Genomic DNA, 22,629 nt, shown 5'->3' with positions numbered 1-22,629 from the left:
TGTGTCTAGGGATGTTGTCTTTTATGAACATGTTTTTTCATACCAAAGGGTTCAAGATACTAGTAATGAAACTAACAGTCCTGATATTGATGATCAAATTTTGTTTGCTGAAGATCTGTGAAAATACACCTTGTGATAATGTTGAAAATAGCAGTGATAATAATTGTGAGTCACAAATTGAGGTTTCAGACGTAGATTGTTCCCATATAAACCAAAACCTCAATGAAAATCATGATATAGAACAAAGTTCTGAATCAGATCCATTTGTTCGAATGAGCATAAGAATAAAAAGATCACTTGAGTATTTAAAGGATTATCATTGTAATATTAACGTTTCCAGTACATCTTCAAGGCTTTATATGGTCTTAAGCAAGCTAGCATAGAATGGTTTGCCAAACTGTCATCATTTTTGCTTTCTATGGGATATACTCAATCTGTGAATGATCATTCCTTGTTCATTAATTCTTCTGAAGGATCTTTTACAGCATTATTGGTATATGTGGATGATATAATATTGACAGGAAATGATAAAGAAGAGATTGCTCGAATCAAACAAGCCTTGAATCAAACATTCAAGATTAAAGATCTTGGGAATTTAAGATATTTTCTTGGTCTAAAAGTAGCAAGAAGTAAGACAGGAATAATGGTAAATCAAAGGAAATATGCATTGGAATTATTAACAAATGCAGGTCTTTTAGCCTGCAAATCTGCACCCACTCCTATTGATAATCATGAGAAATTCTCTTCTACTGGAAGTGTTCCTTTCACAAACATTCAAGCCTACAGAAGATTGATTAGAAGACTTATATATCTCACTAATACCCGACCTGACATAACATTTTCTGTGCAACAGCTTTCTCAATTTCTTGCTAAGCCTACAATTGCTCACTATAATGCAGCGATTAGAATTCTCAGATATATCAAAGGGGCTCCAAGTCTTGGTCTATTTTTCTCTTCCACTACTTATGTTCATCTGAAAGCCTTTTGTGATAGTGATTGGGGCACATGTAGTGATTCTAGACAATCAGTGTCTGGTTTTAGTGTGTATCTTGGAAATTCTCTCATATATTGGAAATCAAAGAAGCAAGGAACAATATAAATGAGTTATTGTGAAGCTAAATACAGGGCAATGGCCACTGTTACATGTGAAATTCAATGGCTAACTTATCTTCTTCAAGATTTCAAAGTTCCTTTTGAGCAACCATCTCTTTTATACTGTGACAATGACTCAACAAGATACATTGCAGCAAATCCAGTGTTTCACGAGCTAACAAAACAAAACATATAGAAATAGATTGTCACATGGTCCGGGAAAAATTAAAGAAGGGTCTTATCCATTTGCTTCCCATTTCCACCGCAGAGCAAGTGACTGATATTTATATCAAAGCTTTAAGTCCTCAATCTTTTAAGAATATTTGTTCCAAGCTGGGTCTCATTAATATTTGCTCCCTAGCTTGTGGCGGGGTATTAAAGGATACGGATACCAGATTTATAGAAGGATCCTAATATTAATTGGGTGTCCTAATTATTAGTTGTTTCTCTTTATAGAGGTGAATAACCTTTATTTTGTCTTGTGTGTTATGATTCTAGTATTTAATTATTGATTCTTTTCCTCTTTAGTTAAACCTATAATGAGTGTACTACTTGTATATATTCAAACCATTTGTTTTGATTTGAATAACAAAAAAGAAGAGATATTCATTCTCATATCCTTTGTCTTCAGTTTACTCTTTTGTTCATCTCTGTTCTCTTTTGTTCATCTCTATTCTATTTTGTAATAGTTTGGCAGATTCCCGCGCATTACGCACTCATTCGTCACTTTATTTTCAATTGTTCTCGCCTCCTGGGCGAGACAAACAACCTTCACGCTAGGAATATATTTTCCTTTTGCCTAACTCCCTGAAAACAGAGTTCGACTTGCATGTGTTAAGCATATAGTTAACGTTCCTTTTGAGAGGATCAAACTCAAAATATTTGAAGTAACAACGGTTTCATTGTAGTTGTTGTGTGTTTATACATTAAGGATCATAAATGTTGAATGTTCATACCAAGAAATCCAATTTTAGATTAAGCCACATATCGAAGGAACATGACACTACAAGTCTTTATCGAACGAACATGACACTACTAAAGCGAGGTTCATTCACAAAATAAAATTAATTATAAATGAAAAGAAAAATATAAAATCGACAATGAATACAACAATCTATAATGTAACTATATATTAAGGAACACAAATGATTGAGTGTTCATACCAAGAAATTCAATTATAGATTGAGCAGTTATGATTATACATGTCAAACGAACGTGACATTACATATTTGTCGAACGAACGTGACACTACTCAAATGAGGTTCTTTCACAAAATAAAATTAATTATAAAAGAAAAGAAAAATGTACAATAGACAGTAAATACATCAATCTATAATTTAACTATGCATAAAGGAACACAAATGATTGAATGTTCATACCAAGAAATCAAATTACAGATTTAGTAATTATGATTATACATGCCGAACAAACGCAACACTATATGTATTTACTGAACGAACAAAACACTATTGAAATGAGGTTCATTAACAAAATGATATTAAATGAAAAAGAAAATACAAAATGGACAGTAAATACAACAATCTAATCTAAATATACATTAAGTAACACAAATAATTGAATCATAAAAAAAAATCCAATTATAAATCAAACAATTATGATTATACACACTGAATGAACATAGGAACATGACAATAGAACAAACATATTTTTTTTTTAAAAAACCCCAATTATATTTAAGTCTTTATGTATTTTTTATACAAATTAATAACTAATATATAAATATAGTCTTTAAAATCAATAAATAGTACTTCATAAATCATTAATACTCTGTATTTCTTTCCGTAAATTGCACGGGTTAAAAACGTAGAGGTATGCATGCAAGGTTTTGAAAGGGGGAACTTTCTTTTGATATTTAAATTGATGGGTGCAAGTTAAAATGACGGTGGTGCAGGAAGAAAAGGCCGTAGTTGTCCAGGTCCAAAAATAAAGAAGAGAGAAGCCAGAGAACAGAAAATAGAAAAAGAAAAAATTTGTCGTTGGTTTGTTTTCGTTTCAACGAAAGTCCGAACCGAACACGACAGGTTCAAGCTACAGCAGTACCCAAAACCCTAGCCAATCTCAGTAGCGAAGAACTGAAACACACTGTGTCTGTAGGAGTTGAAGCGTGGCTGCATTAAATTATCCGATTCCGAGCTTGCAATTTCCTTCGGATCTTTGCAATGGCGGAATCATTGCAATCTCTCGTTTCCCTATCCGAATTGGTTTCCACTTCCTCCACTAACCAACGTGTTCGGATATTCCGTCGCGAAATCCCTGCGTTCTTGAGTTCCTATACCTCAGGTCAGCACCGAAACCATCACACCAATGCACCATTTCCATTTCACACTCCCCAAACTCAATTCAACATTTCCATTTCCTCTAACGGCGATCGTTTTATCGCGAACGCTGCTTTGTTTTATCTCTGTTATTGCTTAGATAGACATGCACGTCTGAATGCGCGATTGTTTGTTGTTCTACCTAATCAGTTTGGTCTCTTTTGTAGAAATGTCAACCGAGCTCGCGTCGCTACTCACCGATATAGTGTTCCGAACGGTTGCGGTTTACGATGATCTCAGATCGAGGAAAGCGGTGGATGAAGTGATTGTGAGAGCGTTAGGGGGAGAGGTGTTCATGAAGACTTTCGCAGGAGCTCTAGTTCAGAATATGGAAAAGCAATCCAAGTCTCAATCTCATGTTGGATGCTATAGACTTCTCAGTTGGTCGTGTTTACTTCTGAGCAAGAGCAAGTTCGCCGCGGTTTCCAAGAATGCTTTGTGTAGAGTGGCTGCGGCGCAAGCTTCTTTGCTTAGTTTAGTCTTGCAAAGGTCGTTTCGCGAGGGAAGGGCTTGCCGGAAAAAAATTTTCCGTTTGTTTTCTCAGGTTCAGCCCAACTGTTGTTTCTTTTATTTTATTAATACTATAATAGCAATGTCCTCAATTTTATGCTCGAGTTTAAGAGATGGTATTTGTACAGAAAATTTTACAACAAAATTGTACGATAATGAGAGAAAGAGAGGAGATAGAGAAGTGATGAGTGACGCTACTGTCAGTGAAAAAATATTATTGTATAAGTTGATGTACGACTCACTATAAATAAAACAAAAACCTAAAATTTTGACTTCCTCCTTTGCAGTTTCAGTGTATATAAGAAATTATATTGTAATTTATATGTTTATGCTTTTCAGTCACTTAATATCTATAAAGCCTACATGGAAGAGCTGAGAAATGGGCGAATTCCTTTCAAGGATTGTCCTGAATTATTAATGTTGTTGCTGGAGTTCTCATCTCAATCTCCTTCTTTAGTTGGAGAATTCAAGGTGAGCGAGTGTATGTAATTTTTCTTGTTTATATTTTGCATTGGGTTGATTTTAACGTTGTAGGGTCTGATGTAGCTCTTTGCTCCTTACAGCCAACGTTTCTTGATATATATGTTAGTGCAATACTGAGTGCAAAAGAGAAGCCAGGAAAGAGTCTTACTGAAGCATTTCGTCCTCTTTATTTGCAAATGTCACATGAAGATTTTCAAAATATTGTTGTTCCATCTTCTGTTAAAATGCTAAAACGCAACCCGGAGATTGTGTTGGAGTCTGTTGGCATCCTTTTGAAGTCTGTTAACCTTGATCTGAGTAAGTATGCTGCTGAAATTCTTTCAGTAGTGTTAGCACAAGTTCGGCATGCTGATGAAGGGAGAAGGGATGGGGCACTATCTATAGTCAGGAGTCTGAGCCAAAAATCTAGCAATCCAGATGCATTAGACACAATGTTTAATGCTATCAAAGCGGTTATTAAAGGTATTAAATTGCCCTATGCTTGTGTATTTGGCTTGTTATGATACTGTTAAACCACTTGGTGATGTGGGGGTTGTCTTGATTTTTGATCGACAGTGTTAATGGTGCTTTTGTAATATATTTGACCACACAAATTTCATTTGAACAGGATCAGAAGGAAGGCTTACTTTTCCCTACCAGAGAGTAGGAGTGGTAAATGCAATACAAGAATTGGCAAATGCCCCAGATGGAAAATATCTTATCAGTCTGTCTCGTACAATATGTGATTTTCTTCTATCATACTACAAGGATGATGGTAAACACAAGTTCTAATATTCCTTTTGAATTTTGAGTTATTGTATATTTTTCTTTACCAAGTTGCTGTTCTACTTTTTTATTCAATGATAAAATAAAATATTATTAGAGAGAGAAGAGACAAAGTACATATTGAGGAAGAGGATCAGATATCCTCCTAACAGTAAACAAACAAATGGAATTAAAATAATAAGTCATAGGGGATAAAAAATGCGAAGAGCTGTTTAATTTCTTCCACATCAGTAATGGAAGTCCCCTTAAAGCAAATGTGGTTTGACCACCTAGGAAATGTTAAAAAAATGATATTATCATGTAACAAATCTTTGAGCAACGGGGCATTATTGAAATTACAAGTTTTCCTCTCCAAACACATACTAAATATCTGCAAAAGTTGCACACTAACACAAATTCTTGGCATTGAAAACCTTTAAAGTGCATCACAAGAACTTTTATATGGTGAATGGCCCAAACAAATTATACATTATAAATTAACCTCACATTAATTTAAATGCTATTTCTAAATAGACCCTACCTACACATAAATTAGGATTAAAAGTTGTCCAAGGTATGTGAGTATGGAACATGTCGTTTGTAATGTTGTTAAATATTGTTAGATATTTATATTTAATGGGCTTAGGGTTAGCCCATATTGTTTGTATGTTTTTTCTCTATACAAAAATAACTATATATAAACATGACTTTGTGTTCATTAGACACAAGGAGGAATTAATAGTATACTTCCTAATTTCATATGGTATTTATAGCTAGGGTTTCTTGGTGAACCCGCTACGTACATGAGTTCTTTTTCTGCTGCTGTTGCTCTCCACTATTGTCGTTTGGTCTGACATTTTTTTTCATGCTATTGAGCTTACATGGACTTCTTGATTATTTACATGTTTGCTATTAGATTTTGGGATCCCTGTTGTGTCAAATTCTACTTCCACTTGTTTTACCCTTTTGCGTGTGCCAGCTAAACCACTTGTTGATATACCTGTTTTCGCTGATGACTCTTATGCTTTGGCATCTCAATGTGATGATCGTCACCTGCTAGGTCACATATTTGACCTCTGTTATGCCTTACATGTTCATCCTCCTCTATTGGTAGCAGTTGTACAAATTGTTTCCTTGCAAACATCTATTGTGAGCCCTATTTCATCCGACACTCCTTAATATGGTACCTTAGGACAACCTTCTATTTTCAATGAATTTCTCAAATGGTATGAAGATCGTCAGATCGTCACATCTTTTGCTGACGTCACTCACTCTACTTCCCTTGGTCCTTGAGTTCTTGACTTAGGTGCCACAAATGACATTACTAGTAACAAATAATTTTTCTCTTCCCTGTCTACTATGATTATTTACCTTCAATAATCAAGGCAATTGGATCTAGGGTCTAATTGCGTGATGTTTGTACCATTAATCTTTTTTCTTCTTTATCTATTGATAATGTTCTTTATGTCCCTCAGTCCCCATTTAACATATTATCCATTAGTCATCTCATTCGTTCCCTTTACTGCGTTATTTCGTTTATCAAAGATTCTGTTTGTTTACAGGACCGATGTTTGGTACAAGTGATTGACACTGGATGTGAGTTTCATGGTCTTTATCACCTAGAGACTTGTGGACATGTTGTCACAATTATTGATTCTCCATCTTTCATTCATGCTCAACTGTGTCATCCTAGTCTTGCCAAGATGCAACAACTTTTTTCAAGTTTGTCTTTTGAATTGTGGTAGTTAAGCAAGCACATTCATAGTTCTTTTTCTAATAGTGTCTCACAACGTGCTTCATCCCCTTTTGCCTTCTGACATTTGGGGACCAAGTCGTGTTAAGTCTAATTTAGTATTTTAGTATTTTGTTACTTCAATTGATAATTATTCAAGATGCACTTGAGTGTTTTTAATGAAATGTAGTTCAAAGTTGTTTTCTCTCTTTCAAATCTTTTACAATGAAATTAAAAACCAAATTTGGATTTTTTGTTCCAATTTTGCATAGCCATATTTTATTCTTTTAAAATGTTTCATGGCTTCTCACGGTATTCTTCATCAAACTTCATGTGCTTATATATACACTTCAACAAAATGGGGTGGTCGGGCACAAGAATAGACATCTTGTTGAAACAACAAGCACTATTTTAATGCATGGTGAGGTTCTCAACATTTTTTGTGGTGTTGCAGTTCTAAGTGCGTGTTATCTCATTAATTGCATGACGACTTTAGTTTTAGATAACAAAATTTCTCGTTCTATTTTATTTCCTCATGACCCTCTTGGGGATTGAAGGAGCAAGATCCAATACATGTTTTGTGTTGTCTCAAAGGAAATATGCATTGGTTATTTTGGAGGAAACTTGGTTGATGAATTCGAAATTTGTTGACAGACCCATGGATCCCAATGCCAAACATCTACCCAATTGGGGGAGCCTCTCTGAGATCTTGAGAAGTATACAAGATTAGTTGGAAAATTGAATTATCTTACTATTACTCGTCTTGATTTTTCCTTTGCAGTTAGTCTGGTGAGTCAATTGTTTAGTTCCCCATTTTAAGATCATTGGAATGTAGTCATTCGTATATTGAAGTACATTAAAGGCTCTCATGGGAAAGGTTTGATATATTGTCATACTAAATTCGTTTAAGGTTCAAATGTTGATTGGGTAGGATCTTCATATGATAGAAGATCCCCTTTCAGATATTGTTTCTCCATTGGTGATAACTTGGTGTGTTGGAAGAGCAAGAAATGAAGTGTTTGTGGCAAGATCTAGTGTAGAAGCAAAATATAGAGCTATGACTTCAACTACTTGTGATCTTATTTGGCTTAAATAAATACTTAAAGAATTGCAATTTGGAGAGGTCACTCAAATGACACTTACATGTGATAAGGTGCTCTTCAAATCCAGTTTTTCAAGAAAGGTCCAAACATTTTAAGATTGATTTTCATTTTGTTTGAGAACAGATTATATTAGGAGATATCAATACGAAATTTTGTTAATTTAAATGATCAATTAGCAAATATTTTTAATTAAATCCTTAAGTCCTTAGGAAGGCATAGGATTGATTATATCTGTAAGAAGCTGGGTACTTATGATTTATATGCACCAGCTTGAGGGGGAGTGTTAGATATTGTTATGTAAAGGGTTTAGCCCATATTTTCTGGATGTTATTTCTCTATATAAACATAACCATATGTGTTCATTAGACAAAGGGAGAATTAACCCAATACTTCCTAATTTCACAAATGCCAATGAGTATCAATTGGTATTTCTCATTATTCTTAATGTAAAGCAATGAGTTACAAACGAAGTGTGGTGAGTGTCACTGATAATTATTTATGCTTTTTGGTCAGTTGGCCATGGTCTTTTTGGTATTAAGGTGTGTTTGGATTTGAAAGATCTTTTTTACATGGCTAAATCTCTTTCAAAAGGATCATATTATTTATTGTTGACTCATCCTCCACACTTAATTGACAGGAAATGAGGAGGTTAAAATTGTGATTTTGTCAGCTATAGCTTCTTGGGCAGTTAGATCTACAGATGCCATTCAAGAGAGTTTGGTTTCCTTTTTTGTTTCTGGCCTAAAAGAGAAGGAAACCTTAAGAAAGGGTTTTCTGCGCAGTCTACATGCTATTTCCAAAAATGAAGATGCTATCTTAAAGGTGACCTGTTACTTTGATTGGTTACAATTGCTTCTCAATTTATTTTATGCATGAAATTGATTCACTCATGGTTCAACTCTGTATTTTTCAGATGTTACCGTTATTTGGTGCTCTTGTCCAACTTGTTAAAACTGGCTATACTAAGGCAGTACAGCGTTTAGATGGCATGTACGCATTGTTATTAGTTGCGAAGATAGCTGCTGTTGATATTAAAGCTGGTTTGTATTAGTAGAAATCTTAATTTTTTTAAAGTTGAAGTACTAGTGTTTTTCTATATTTTTTTTTGCTTTTAATATTTTTTGTCAAAAATTTTCATTTCTTCTATTGTGTTTTACTTGCCCAGAGGAAGCATTGGTAAAGGAAAAGATATGGGCTCTGGTATCACAAAATGAACCTTCGGTTGTGCCAATTTCTATGGTGATCACTCATCTAAAAATTGTTTATAGTAGCATTACACTGAATTTATTCTAGATATCTGAAAAAATGCTCTGCAGGCTTCAAAGCTATCAATTGAGGATAGCATGGCATGTGTTGATCTTCTTGAAGTGCTTCTTGTGGAACATTTACAGCGGTAAATTGCATTATAATGCTGAAAAGTTGACTATAGTTTTCGTCTTTATTGTTGTATGCTTTATTATGGTCTATTTTCTTCATCCTGCAGTACATTATCCAACTTCTCAGTCAGATTGATGTTACAGGTAAAACATTTTGCATTTTATTAGATTCCTATATTAGTATTTTAAGTTGACTTGTTTATTGTTAACTTAATGCAGTTAATGGTCTTTTTTATATGCCATCCGAGGTGGGATATTCGAAGAATGACTTATAATGTTGCTAGAAAGATTATGACGTCTGCTCCTCAGTTATCTGAAGATCTATTCTTCGAATTTTCGAAGTACCTTTCTTTGATTGGAGAAAAACATCTAGCCTTAAAAAGGTAAATAGCTTATTGTACACTGATATGCATATTTATCAGTTAAATTTGTACAAGTCAGGTGGACTTAGATGTGGTTATTTCGGAAAGGTACCTCTTCTTCAAACTAATAGTTGCATATTTTGTTATTAGATTTGGACCTACAATAAGCTTAGTGTTTGTCCTATCTAGAGGCCATAAATTATCTGGAAGTTCCTCTTCAAATTCCCATTTGGGATTTATGCTGCTTTTCTAAATTGTTAGTACATGACTGAATAATGATGTTTTATAAGATTGCTAACAGTTGTTAGTTTCTTTGGTTTTGCTTCTGGAAAAACTGGTGCCTAATGCGGTTTGAGTAACTTCTTCCACAATCTAGTAATAATGCTTGTGCTTATCTTGCCGATGCCTAAGAGGCTTACAATCTATTTTGGAGTTCAATTTTTTGTGATTAGGTGTTTTTTTTCATACCACTTTTCAGTTCTCACTAACTATTTTAGAGGGTATCAAACATGGTCCTAGTGGTGTGCAATATTTCAATCATACTCTTGTATTTCTGCTCTAGTCAATCTCAATCTTTGTGACTCTGCTTTTAAACTCTTAATATTTGAATTTGCAGTGATACTGATATTTCATTGGACCCTCAAGTTTCGTCTGTTCCATCTGTTGAGGTGTTGGTTAAGGCTCTGCTTATGATGTCACCAGCAGCTCTGAAACATGCTCCAGATTCATTTGTCAGAATATTACTTTGCTCACATCACCCGTGTCTAGTTGGTAGTGGAAAAAGAGATGCAGTATGGAAGGTAGTTTTTTTTACATACTTGTATGTTGTCTTATATAGTTTAAACTTAATTATTTAATTTCTAAATTCTAACAAAAACCAACTAGTATAAACTTGACACTCTAGAGAGGCCTTGTAACTTGCACATGTGATCAGTTAATAACCTAATGGTTCCGACTTGAGCTGCAATAGAATTGAAATGTGTATCCATGCATGCTGGCACTGGTCAATTAGTTTATTTTTTGGGCATTGGTTCTTTCAGATTATTTGTGATCCCTTGTCACTTGAATTTTGATAACCAAATAAAAGAATAAAATGCACGTATACATATTATTGTTATATTATAATTATAAAAGAAGGAACTGATACTATATAATCAAGAATATCTTGATACGATGGCTGACAAACAAGCATTTTAAACGCAGTTAAAATGACACAAATCTTGGCACCCGAACCTTTGGATCATGAATCTAAATGAACACTAAATGTATTAGTGTCAGAAAACATGGTAACAAAGCAGAACTTTTAGATAAGAGCAGTAGTAACAACTTATTGGAAGAACATGTAGCAAAAATGGTTCATGGCTTTATGCTAATGCCAGCAATCTAACAGGAAAAAACAAAAAAGGGAGGCATGGATATTTATCTGAAAAACATGACTATAATTGGAGCTTGAGCATGGTATTTTACTCAGTGGCAGCAAGTACACTACCCTGAGACCAATCTGAAAAAGACCTACAAACCGAAAGAAAAGTGATGAAAATCTGATGGCAAAATCTCTCTCTAGTCTTCCATATTGGAAATAGTAATAGGGGGGCCTTGTCCATAATCCCAGGCCACGTACAAAGCCATGGGCCATGCTTTGAGAATCTCCCTTTATCCTCTGTCATTTTTACTTTCTACTACAACTGTTTCCATGGATCATGCCAGGTGGCTTAATTTGAACAGCTTGTGGGTTCCTTCTTAATATGTAATAAATAATAAATAATAAAATACAAAGTGAAATAATATACACAAGACTTGATTGTAAATTTATTATTAGGAACATTTTTATTTATTCCATCATCATAAATTTGTTATTAGAGAATATATCTCCTTTATTTATTGTATTGGTTCCTTTTTAGTTAATATAAATAAAGCACCCGTGTTGTCTCAGAAACTCACGGTTTGAACTCAATGTTTATGTTTTTCCTAGAGTTTAACATGATATTTAATTTAGACCATTTTCCAAAACCGTGTTGGCTTGATGTTGGAAACGTTTTCATGTAAATTGTATAATCAAGAATATTTATATTATATATGTATTAATAGGAATTGTTTTATTTATTTTTGTATCATATATTTGTTGGTAGAGGATATAAAATCTGCTTTATTTGTTGTATTGATTCCTTTTTTCTCAATATAAATAAAGCACCTGTGCTCTCTCAGAAACACATGTATTTAGTTCAATGTTTGCCTTTTTCCTGATGTTGGGAACATTTTTATCTTGATTATACAATTTTGAATATATTGATTATAATTGTATTATTAGAGGAAGATCTCAAATCTTCTCTATTTTTGTATTGATTCCTTTTTTCTTTTCTCAATATAAATAAAGCTTGTGTTGTCTTAGAAACACAAAATGTTTAAGTTTCTCTTTTTATTCGGGTTTAACACAATCAAAGCTGTTATAAAAAAAATCGTGTTGGCCCGATAGACCTAGTTTCTTTGGAGGAATTTTTTTTGTTACCCTTTAAAGGGGCAAAGAAGGGGCTTGTGCATGTGACAGGCGAATGTGTTGGGGACATTGGGTTGGTGCATCTCTGATGTATGCGAAGCCATTGCATATACAACATTGATGTGGCCAATGCATTTTGGACATAAAACGGGACTAGTGCATCTGGGACATAGATTGGGCTAGTGATTTGAAAGATGACTAGCATAAAGTATGTCGATGAAGAAGTCAGTGGTAGCTAACACAGCTATGAAACAGAAGCAAACCAAATTAGGACACTATGAAAAAAGTGACAACTCTGGAAAGAAGATATAGTGTGAGAGTAACTGATTGGACTTTAGTTTTTGAAGACTAAATAGTAAAATAATGACAAAACAGGTCAGTGAGTATATGCCATACTGTGTCGAAAGTGAGAAAAATAGATGCAAGAGATGTTGGAAACTGTGTATGGATTACACAATAGAGTTTATTTTATATTAGTTGATCACAATAAATATAAATAACTATATGAAATTTTTCCTATATATGATATGCCTATAAATCATAGGCTAATAAATATGGTTCTAATAAGATATCCCTATAATTATATAAATCCTAATTAAATAATATGGAAACGAATGGTAAAATATAAGATAAGAATAAATTAGGAGATCATCTAAGATGCTTTGATATTCTACAGATAATAATATCATCACATTGTTGAAATAGAAAACACATTTCTCATGTTTTTAGCAATACATGTTAGGAAGTCATTATTTATTGTACATGTCTGCTTTGAAGTTTTTTTTTATTGGTTAGCTAACCTGTTTCATTTTATTTTCCAGAGGCTCTGCAAGTGTCTGCAAGCACATGGTTTTGTTGTTATTGATATTATTTCAGCTAACGTAGGGAATTTCTTAAAGGTAATCTACAAATCTTTTGCACTTTCTTTTATATTGGTGCAGTAGCTGCTGTGTGATTTACATATTCATAAGGGATGATTATATTAAATATCTAAATTTTCTTTTCAATATATTTTTCATATTTTGGTAGAATCAGTGATGCAACTGCTACATTTGGTTGTGCATTTGCATAGGTACCACGTCAGATATGGCCCTTTTTTTGAGTCTAGTTTTGGGTCATTTTTTTAAAACTCGGTATTTAAGTGTAGTAAAACCACAACACCAAGATATCTTCTTGGTAATCTTAGAAATAAATTGAGTTGAAGAGGGGGTGAATTGAACGTTTAAAGATTTTCGCAAATGGATGAATGTTTGTTTTGAATCTAGACATCCTTTAAAGAAAAACAAATTTCAGCCACTAGTGATGCCAATATTAATGTTCTTTAACTTAACAAAGGGACGCAATTAATATTCAATTCAATTATAACTTGTAGGAGATAAGGAAAGAAGAAAAAACAAAAGAACTTATATTGGTTCACTCTCACAAGAGAGCTACATTTAGTTGTCTAATCATCCTCATTAGACTAATATACTAACTTTAATGTTTCAGTAGAACCCCTCAAGATAAAATGAAAAACAACATAAAAAGAACAAGATGTTCAACCCAACTAGATCTACTGACACCTACTTGTGAAACCCTATCATAAGTAAGACTCTTGATCACCCCAATCAAGATATCTGAACACCCAAAGAAAAGAAAGATTAAGAGACAAGATGACTTGGACAAATTACAGCTCAAGATATGAAGAAGAAAAACATAGGTGATCCGTTATGTGGCTTGCTCAATCTATGAAATTTTCAAATTGATTACCTAAATGTAGCTCGAGATAGCCCAATTCCTTTATATGCAACTTAAGATCCATTGGCTACAGAAGTGAGGAATTTTTGGAGAAGAAATGATTAAGAATGAAAAACATTTATAAAAAAATGTGACTAGAGGCACTTGACTCAATTATCCGTTGATCATATGCATGCTGTTGAAACACTTGGCATTGAAGAAGATTGAGCTTGGATGTTGAATTTTTCAAATTTAAACCTCAAATATTTTTGGTACTTCTTAAAAAAAAATTGGAATTTGTTCCTTTTTGGTTTTAGACATAAGGCTTCTTAGTTAGGAAGGCCTTGCAATTGGTAGAAATTTTGTTGGGTATGACCGACTCTCTTATAGTATTTACATTGAGGACATCCACTTCGACCAACCCGTAGACCTTAGTTGCTACTATCTCCCTCTCTTCCATGAGGTGCTGCCATTGTTGAAGTTTCTACAACATTAGCTAAATTTTCATTTTTCATTGAGGTAGCCTTAGAAATAAATTTGATTGCCGTTCAGAATATGGGCGACATCTAAATGTAAACATCTTAAAATCAGTACCATGTGTAACTTATCAAGTTTTTTGTTGACATTTTCCAGTGAGTTAGCCCCAAGGAAACTTTTTAATCCTTCTAAAACAACCTTAGCATTTGCTACATGTGAGAGCGTTTTTTGGTTGGTATATTTGAGGGAGGCTAGTCTTTGAGTTGCGTCAAAGAGATGCTGAGTATCATTAGCAAAGATATCATGAGCCTTCTTCAAAAAAGAAGAGCATATCTTAAAAGACCCTAGTAATTGATTGCCATAAAACAGAACATTGCTGGAAGTCAAGCTTTTGCCACCGATATTTATATTTAGTGAAAAAACACTATCTTCCCTTTTCAAATGGTCATGACATCCTTGACCAAGGAGTCACAACTGCACTGACCGGACCAAAATAAGTAATTCTTCCAGTTGAGTTTTCAGACGAACGAAGGTCTTCTCAGAGATAGGGCATGGAAACCAAAACAGAGTTGCATGGCAGAAAATGTATGACCAAGTGTACTTAACTACTCTAAGTACATTGAAACTAAGAATCGAGATCAAGAATAGGGTCACAGAACAACGATGAACCTTATGAGGGTGGTATGTGGTCTTCATGTGCTCCACTACAGTGCTCAAAGATTTCGCGTGACAGTGTTTCAACCTTAGTGATTTGGGAATTGGTTGTCACGGGTTGAGAAAAACCAGATCTGGTACTCGCCAAGAGAAAGGTGGTGGTTGACAATCGAGGATGACAACTTATGGAGACAATGTATGGTGGGTGGGCCATCCTTGCCAAGATGAGTAAGACCACATGGTTGTCGGAAAAAAGGATAGTGGTGAGCGGACAACTGCCTGATAGTTGTGAGTGACTGTCTTTCACCTAAAACCTACCTTGAATTTAGAGATGGCCAAATATTAGTGAGTATATTCTCAGCTGATATATATGTATACTAAAAGATGGGTACAATTTTTTCTCAAAGAGGAACACTACAACCTATGTTCCTTATCTTAAATCTCACTACACCCAAAATCAGCTTTTATATAAGCTATACAGCGAAACAATTATTTCAAGACAAGTCATACAACATTACTCTGTTATATGTTTTGTGCTTCTCTTCTCAGTCTCTCATAGGTCTTTTATTCCCTGTTCTGGCTCTGTAATAGGTTTCTCTATCTATTTATTGTAAACACATATTATCAACAATGGGAGCTTTGTTCATCCATTATGAACATGCCTTTAATTTTAGTACTTTTTAAAAGTTTTCTTGTGTAGTTAGTATAATTTATATAGTATGATGTAAAACTTGCCACCTATTATTAGGGAAGAAACACTGATTGGCCAGCAGATATGGCTGTACGCTATTGTAATCATTTACTTTTGGCAAATTAACTGAAAAGATGTGAGAAATTGCAATTTCCTCTGTCACTTCTCTCTTTGTGTTAGTTCTTATCTGTACATAATTTTCTGCTAGTTGTTTGAAATCATGTATAACGGATCTCCTTGAAAAGGTTAACTATGTTCTACTCACTAAGAAATAATATATTGTTTTTTTCAGATCTTACTGGGACCACTGGGTTTGAAGAGTACTAATCCTTTAGAACAACAGGCAGCGGTATTGTCACTGTCAAACTTGATGTCTATAATCCCTGGAGATACATATATGGAGTTTGAAAAGGTAGACATGTTATTATTTTTATATAGTAAAGCTGGATCTGGATTCTGTAATCTTTCGAGCATGTGATTGGTATTTTTATATTTTAACTCTTATTGCTACTAACTTGAATACCAGTATTTGCTAAATATTCCTGAGCGGTTTGCACATGATACACTTTCTGAGAATGACATTCAGGTAATTTACGTGATGCAGTTTTTACAGTCAATGGATTAATATTTACATTATCTGTTCTATGTTTTCTATTTGTTGTGATTACTTCTTTCAATTTTATTTACTCTGACAAATATGATGTGATTTATTTTTTACCTGTTTTTAGATCTTTCATACACCTGAAGGAATGCTTTCGACTGAGCTAGGGGTTTATGTTGCTGAATCTGTTAGTGCAAAAAACACAAAACAAGCGAAGGGTCGCTTCCGCATGTATGATGATGAAGATGACATGGTACATTTTAATTTCTTCCTTTTTCTTTGCTCCATTCCTGATATTTAGTTAGTTATACTCTGCTGTTCTTTTAATCAGGATCATACATCTACTAACCATTCAGTGAAGAGAGATCTACCTAGTAGAGAAGCTGCTGGTGCAGGGAAAAAGGATACTGGGAAGGCAGCAAAGAAGGCTGGCAAGTGTTGCACTTCTATTTCTTAGTTTGTTGCTTTCAAATTTGAAGTTCACTCAGGCTGTGTCTTTTTTTAATGTTGTTGGGATTTCTTTAGACAAAGGAAAAACGGCAAAGGAAGAAGCAAGAGAATTGCTACTTAAGGAGGAGTCTTCTGTACGAGATAGAGTTGATGAAATACAGAAAAATCTATCTCTCATGCTAAGAACTCTTGGAGATATGGCAATCGCTAATTCAGTTTTTGCTCATAGTAGGCTGCCTTCAATGGTATTGGCGCCTGCTAATCTTTGTTATAATATATTTGATGCTATTTGAATTAACTGCAATCACTCTGATTTTAAAACCGTTAGTTAAGTGGCCATAGTACTCCTTTCATGATTTGAGAAATCTTCCCCTCCTTGACTTAGCTTTCCTCGGCTATCATGTCTTCAAATTGTTGGGCTACTGAGATATATTCATTATTGTAACCTTGACATTTCAAATGTCTTGTCCTAGGTAAGTGGTGTGTTATGATTCTTTATCATCTAGGATTATGTACAAAGTATGCCATATAAAACTTGTATAATACTCCCCTTTTTGAGCTAGTATTTTTTGTTGATTTTGATACACTCCATTTCTAATAATGCTCTCTTCATTTTTAGTTAAATTTAATTGGTCTTTTCTGGAATCTTGTAATTGGTAGTTTATTGAGACTGTACAGTTTATTAATTAATTTTGGGTAAACAGTTGGTTCAGTATAAGAAGTCTTGACATAATTTTGTTAGAACAGTGAGAAGAAAGAAAAATAAAAATATTAGTATAAAAACTTTAGTTCAATTAACTTTGTTTGAACTTCCTTAACGACAGTAGGTAAAAGGCTCACTTCAAGGTTAATTGAAAATTAATGTTAATTTTTTTTAGATAAAAATGTGACAACTACTAAAGACCAAACACGTGCTCTGAATTGCCTTAGTCATTAATGTTTTTTTTCCTAAGACTGTTATTTTTTTCTTATTGTACCAAAAATGAGATACATCAATACTTATTGTATTGAACCGATTATCTACCCATTCATTTATTTCCCTTTATTTTTTATATAATAAATATTTATATGTCGTTGTGATTCTGGAATCAAATCTTGTCAGGTCAAGTTTGTTGAACCATTAATGCGATCTCCTATTGTAAGCGATGAGGCTTTTGAAACCATGGTGAAGCTAGCAAGATGCACTGCTCCCCCTCTATGTGATTGGGCCCTGGACATTTCCACTGCTTTGCGTTTAATTGTGACTGATGAAGTTCATCTTCTGTTGGATCTAGTTCCATCAGTTGCTGAAGAGGAAGTCAATGAAAGGCCATTTCGTGGCCTTTTTGATCGAATTTTAGATGGCCTATCCGTTTCTTGTAAATCAGGAGCACTTCCTGTGGATTCTTTTTCTTTTGTATTCCCTGTAAGCAATTTTACTTTTGAAATGAAATTTAATCTATGTACCATTGCTTCTATGTTCCTAACTCCAGTTTTTTTTCAGATAATTGAGCGTATTCTTCTGTGCTCAAAGAAAACAAAATTTCATGATGAAGTGCTTCGCATATGTTATTTACACCTTGATCCACATCTACCTCTTCCTAGGATTCGAATGTTATCGGTACTTTGCCAACATTTCATGCTTTGTTTGTATTCTTCTATGATTTTACCTATTGCCTGATCAATATTCTTTTCTGCAGGTACTTTACCATGTACTTGGTGTTGTTCCATCTTATCAAGCATCAATAGGACCTGCACTAAATGAGTTGAGCCTTGGTTTGCAACCTGCTGAAGTTGCTTCTGTATGTATGCCTGATCCTATTTTGCATTGCGCATATGTGTTTTTGTACAGTGCTTATGTTATCTCTCAATATCTAATTTTACAGGCACTTTATGGAGTTTATGCAAAAGACGTTCATGTAAGAATGGCTTGCCTGAATGCTGTAAAATGTATTCCTGCAGTTGCTAATCGATCTCTACCTGAAAACATTGAGGTCGCAACAAGTATATGGATAGCGCTCCATGATCCTGAGAAGGTTTGAACTTTTTCCCCTGGGAACTTATGTCTCAAGTTGCTCTTTTAATTTTCTCTCTTCCATAATAAACTGTCTTCTTTGCCTTTTATTTCAAATCCAAGTTCAGTTTAGATTATTGTTTTCTTGTAATGCATTGATAAATTTTTCTTTCATTTGCATTTAGAATATTATAAAATTGAATTGAAAGTGGTTAAATCTGAAAAACTTACATACTGGGTTGTGTACATTAGTCACTCTTGAAGCGAAAACAAAATGGTAGATAAGGAAGAACTAAGGATGTTGAGTGCTGGCATAATAAATGAACTGTTCAATTCATCTGATGATTGCTTCCTTAATTGGAATTGGGGATTGGGTAATACCTAAGTCTGAAGGTTTTAGTGAGAAAAGCTTGAGTTTTTCACTCAGCTTTAATATATATATGTATTTGTGTGTGTAACAAAGGTCAAAAAGATACACTGTGATGTGATAGCAAGAGTGCAGACTGTTGCGCCCGCAGAGATGGCTACATGAAAAGAAAAAGAAAATGGCAGACTGACATATAATAACATATAAAATACATAATATTTATGTAACAGTCATATAGACCAAGCTGAATGGATTTATTACTTCAATCCTTTCTACTAATTTTTTAGGTTATTTCCTTATAGGTGACTAAATTATGTGGTTCTGGTTTGGTTGTCGGTTCTTGTTAGTATCATGAGGCAATATGTGTAATTGCATCTCAAGTTCAACAATGATAGTCACGATTTAGCCCCTGAATTATTAAATCAGTAATCGAATGTTGACTGACTTGGAGTTTAAAGCAGAAGATATGTCCTCAGTATATGTAACTGTAAATTCTCAATGGAGTTTAAAATTACCTGTAGACTCGGCCATAGTGTTTAGTACTCGACTTACTGAATCTGTAAATGGCTGAATTAATATTTTTGACTGACTTGGACTTGTTTTAATTAGTCTGTATTTTAAAATCATCCCTTTACGAATGTTTCCCATGTTATCTGTTTGTTGAGAAAGTCAAGAGGTAATCATTGCAAATATTTAATTTAAGTTCTCACTCAAGAATGGAGACCTTTCCTATTTCTTTTTGTATTTTTTGTGCCTGTTAAATTCATGTGGATAAAATTTGTGAATCCAAATCTGAATTTCAATTTTTAATTTTGAAAACTAATAAAATTAGTACACATGGTATTGTGTTTTTATTCACGTAGTTTGTTTTCAATTATTTTCTTCAATAAAACTTTGTTTAATTTATTCCAAAGTTGTCAATATTGGATGGCAGAAAGCTAAAATTCCACCATATAAACATGTACGTGGCATTGTGGCTTGACACCACTATAGCAGTCGTACCTTCAAAAATTGCCAATGGTGGAGTTAAAAAAGCGCCATGTTGTAGAATTGTGTTATGGCAGCACTAGAAAGGTTATTTAAAACAATATTGATTTATTCACTCCTTATAAAATAGAATCAGCAATATTGATGAAGATCGGTCTTACACATGACATGTTTTTACCGTTATTTACAATGATGATATATTATTTTGCCTTTTTAAAAAGTTTTTACCTGAATTTAAAATACCTGTGCAATGGCCATGAATCCTCCTAGTTAACTAGTTGATTTATAAATATATTTGCTAATTTCTCCTGTGGCCAAACTGTCTAGTTGTCCTAAATATTTTTGTTTGTATACTTGAACATTAAAATTCTCAATTGGCACATGAAGGAGGATTTTTAGTTCTCAATCAAATCAGAATGTTCTGTTAATTATACCAGCTCCTGTTTGCAAGTCATGAACTGAAATACTAGCCCATTTTGTGCCTTAGTTATGTTCTGGGTAATGAATTATTTTCGTTGTAGTACCATAAGGTTTCCATTTACTTTGTATTGCTACAGTAGCTTTCGTCAATATTGCTTAGAAGTTTTTTATTGTTTTATACTTGTGAAATTTTTATTTAGTTTTTAACCATAAATTTTGAATGGCAGCTAATTTACTTTTTTCAACATTTCAGTCAGTTGCACAAGTGGCAGAAGACATTTGGGATCATTATGGGTTTGATTTTGGAACTGATTTTTCAGGGCTTTACAAAGCACTATCTCACATTAACTACAATGTTCGAGTGGCAGCTGCAGAAGCACTAGCTGCTGCATTGGATGAACATCCAGAGTCTATACAAGTATGTTTGTTTTATAATTTTCACTTTATTCCTGTTTATTTTGTCTCATTATTTACTGATAATTTTCAGGAGTCCCTTTCGAATTTGTTTTCGTTGTATATTCGTGACATGGGTGTGGGAGATGGCAATGTTGATGGTGGTTGGCTTGGTAGGCAAGGAATAGCTTTAGCATTACATTCTGCTGCTGATGTTTTGAGGACAAAAGACTTGCCTGTTGTAATGACGTTTCTAATATCGAGGGCTCTGGTAACTTTTAAAGGCATTTATGATTTATTTTGATTATAATCCTAGCTTTAGCAAACTGATGCCTATTTTTCTGCTGAATTACTCATTTTTGGAGTCAAGATCTTGATGAGAATTAATATAGCTTTGTAAGGATAAAAAGCGATTTTTTTTTTTCTGTTGAGATAATCTACATTTTTTAGATAGTTAATATTTGATATTACTTGTTTTCTTAATTCATTTTTTTTGGTGCAAATTGTGCATGTTTGGTGCAATTGTTTTGCATTACCAGGTTCATTTATACATAAGAATTTTATTGGGGTTAATGTATGATGGACCACTATTTGATTTAAGGTTCATTGAATGCATATCAGTGACTTAGCAATTCACACACAACTGAGGATGTGTTTGGCGGTCTGGTTGCATTGAATGTTACTTGCAAGATTATAATTATTTATCATAATGAAACTTTCACGGGGTGTTGAAACTTAGATCTTGGATAATATCTATGAAGTGCATAATAAAATCCACTAACGCAGGAAGCTGTTCTGGTCAGACTCAATTAATCATGCTGGCCTGCTGTCTGTTTATATTCCCATACCTCATACCAAATTGTACTTCAATCATGCAACGCATTCAAGGAGTGAACAATATGCTCTCCCTACCACAGTATTTAATTATTCTTGAGGTATTAAGGATAGGATCCTACTGCTTAAAAGGGTTGACCGACCACTAAACAAACAAGGGGGTATGGACATCAAACCAAATCTCTAGGAACACCTGAATACTGTGAACTTAAGCGTATATATAACTCATGCTCAGTGTGGAATAAAATATCCCTTGTCTGAAAATGTAATAAAACAAATTAAAATTTTTGTATTGTTTGATACTCTCAAAAGTGGAGGTTAATCTGATGGAATAAAAGAATCTGCTTAAAATTTAAAATAAATGAATATGTTGTGACATCCTGATATACTCTTTTGACGGTGATGTGTTTTGTATTATTCTGTCAGTAAAATTTTGTCTTGTACATGGTAACTTCTTTTGCGAAGAAAATTTATTTGTTGACTTTTGGGATTTTTTTGCTTTGCAGGCTGATCCAAATGCTGATGTTAGAGGCAGAATGATTAATGCTGGTATATTGATCATTGATAAAAATGGAAAAGATAATGTCTCGTTGTTATTCCCCATCTTTGAGAACTACTTGAATAAAACAGTGAGTTCCTCTTATTATTTTGGATATTCACCTAGTGGATACTCTTTCTATTGTTTATTCCTTACGCAGTAGTTTCTCCCCCAATGTCTTAGGTTCCAGATGAAGAAAAATATGATTTGGTTCGTGAGGGTGTGGTTATCTTTACTGGAGCTCTGGCAAAGCACTTGGCAAAGGTTAGTATTAAA

General features: G+C 33.8%; 1 protein-coding gene across 1 annotated transcript in view; it reads left to right on the top strand.

The window, feature by feature from the left end:
• Positions 1–3,000: 3,000 nt before the first annotated feature.
• LOC137831843 (protein ILITYHIA) overlaps positions 3,001–22,629 on the top strand; it is a 33,947-nt gene continuing 14,318 nt past the window's right edge. The window contains exons 1-26 of the mRNA XM_068639692.1: positions 3,001–3,393; positions 3,596–3,972; positions 4,278–4,409; positions 4,502–4,883; positions 5,029–5,175; positions 8,638–8,822; positions 8,914–9,040; positions 9,166–9,239; positions 9,317–9,393; positions 9,484–9,520; positions 9,596–9,759; positions 10,355–10,538; positions 13,054–13,131; positions 16,063–16,182; positions 16,297–16,356; positions 16,499–16,624; positions 16,703–16,802; positions 16,897–17,066; positions 17,924–18,226; positions 18,305–18,421; positions 18,501–18,602; positions 18,687–18,836; positions 20,842–21,006; positions 21,076–21,252; positions 22,322–22,444; positions 22,537–22,617. Of these exons, the coding sequence (XP_068495793.1) occupies positions 3,273–3,393; positions 3,596–3,972; positions 4,278–4,409; positions 4,502–4,883; positions 5,029–5,175; positions 8,638–8,822; positions 8,914–9,040; positions 9,166–9,239; positions 9,317–9,393; positions 9,484–9,520; positions 9,596–9,759; positions 10,355–10,538; positions 13,054–13,131; positions 16,063–16,182; positions 16,297–16,356; positions 16,499–16,624; positions 16,703–16,802; positions 16,897–17,066; positions 17,924–18,226; positions 18,305–18,421; positions 18,501–18,602; positions 18,687–18,836; positions 20,842–21,006; positions 21,076–21,252; positions 22,322–22,444; positions 22,537–22,617 (3,879 nt within the window). The 5' untranslated portion in view covers positions 3,001–3,272. The remainder of the gene's footprint in view (positions 3,394–3,595; positions 3,973–4,277; positions 4,410–4,501; positions 4,884–5,028; positions 5,176–8,637; positions 8,823–8,913; positions 9,041–9,165; positions 9,240–9,316; positions 9,394–9,483; positions 9,521–9,595; positions 9,760–10,354; positions 10,539–13,053; positions 13,132–16,062; positions 16,183–16,296; positions 16,357–16,498; positions 16,625–16,702; positions 16,803–16,896; positions 17,067–17,923; positions 18,227–18,304; positions 18,422–18,500; positions 18,603–18,686; positions 18,837–20,841; positions 21,007–21,075; positions 21,253–22,321; positions 22,445–22,536; positions 22,618–22,629) is intronic.

This window comes from Phaseolus vulgaris, chromosome 6 (genome assembly GCF_000499845.2).
Source record: "Phaseolus vulgaris cultivar G19833 chromosome 6, P. vulgaris v2.0, whole genome shotgun sequence".
Taxonomy (NCBI): domain Eukaryota; kingdom Viridiplantae; phylum Streptophyta; class Magnoliopsida; order Fabales; family Fabaceae; genus Phaseolus; species Phaseolus vulgaris.
Note: the sequence above shows the minus strand (reverse complement) of the source record. Positions and strands in the feature narration are given on the sequence as shown.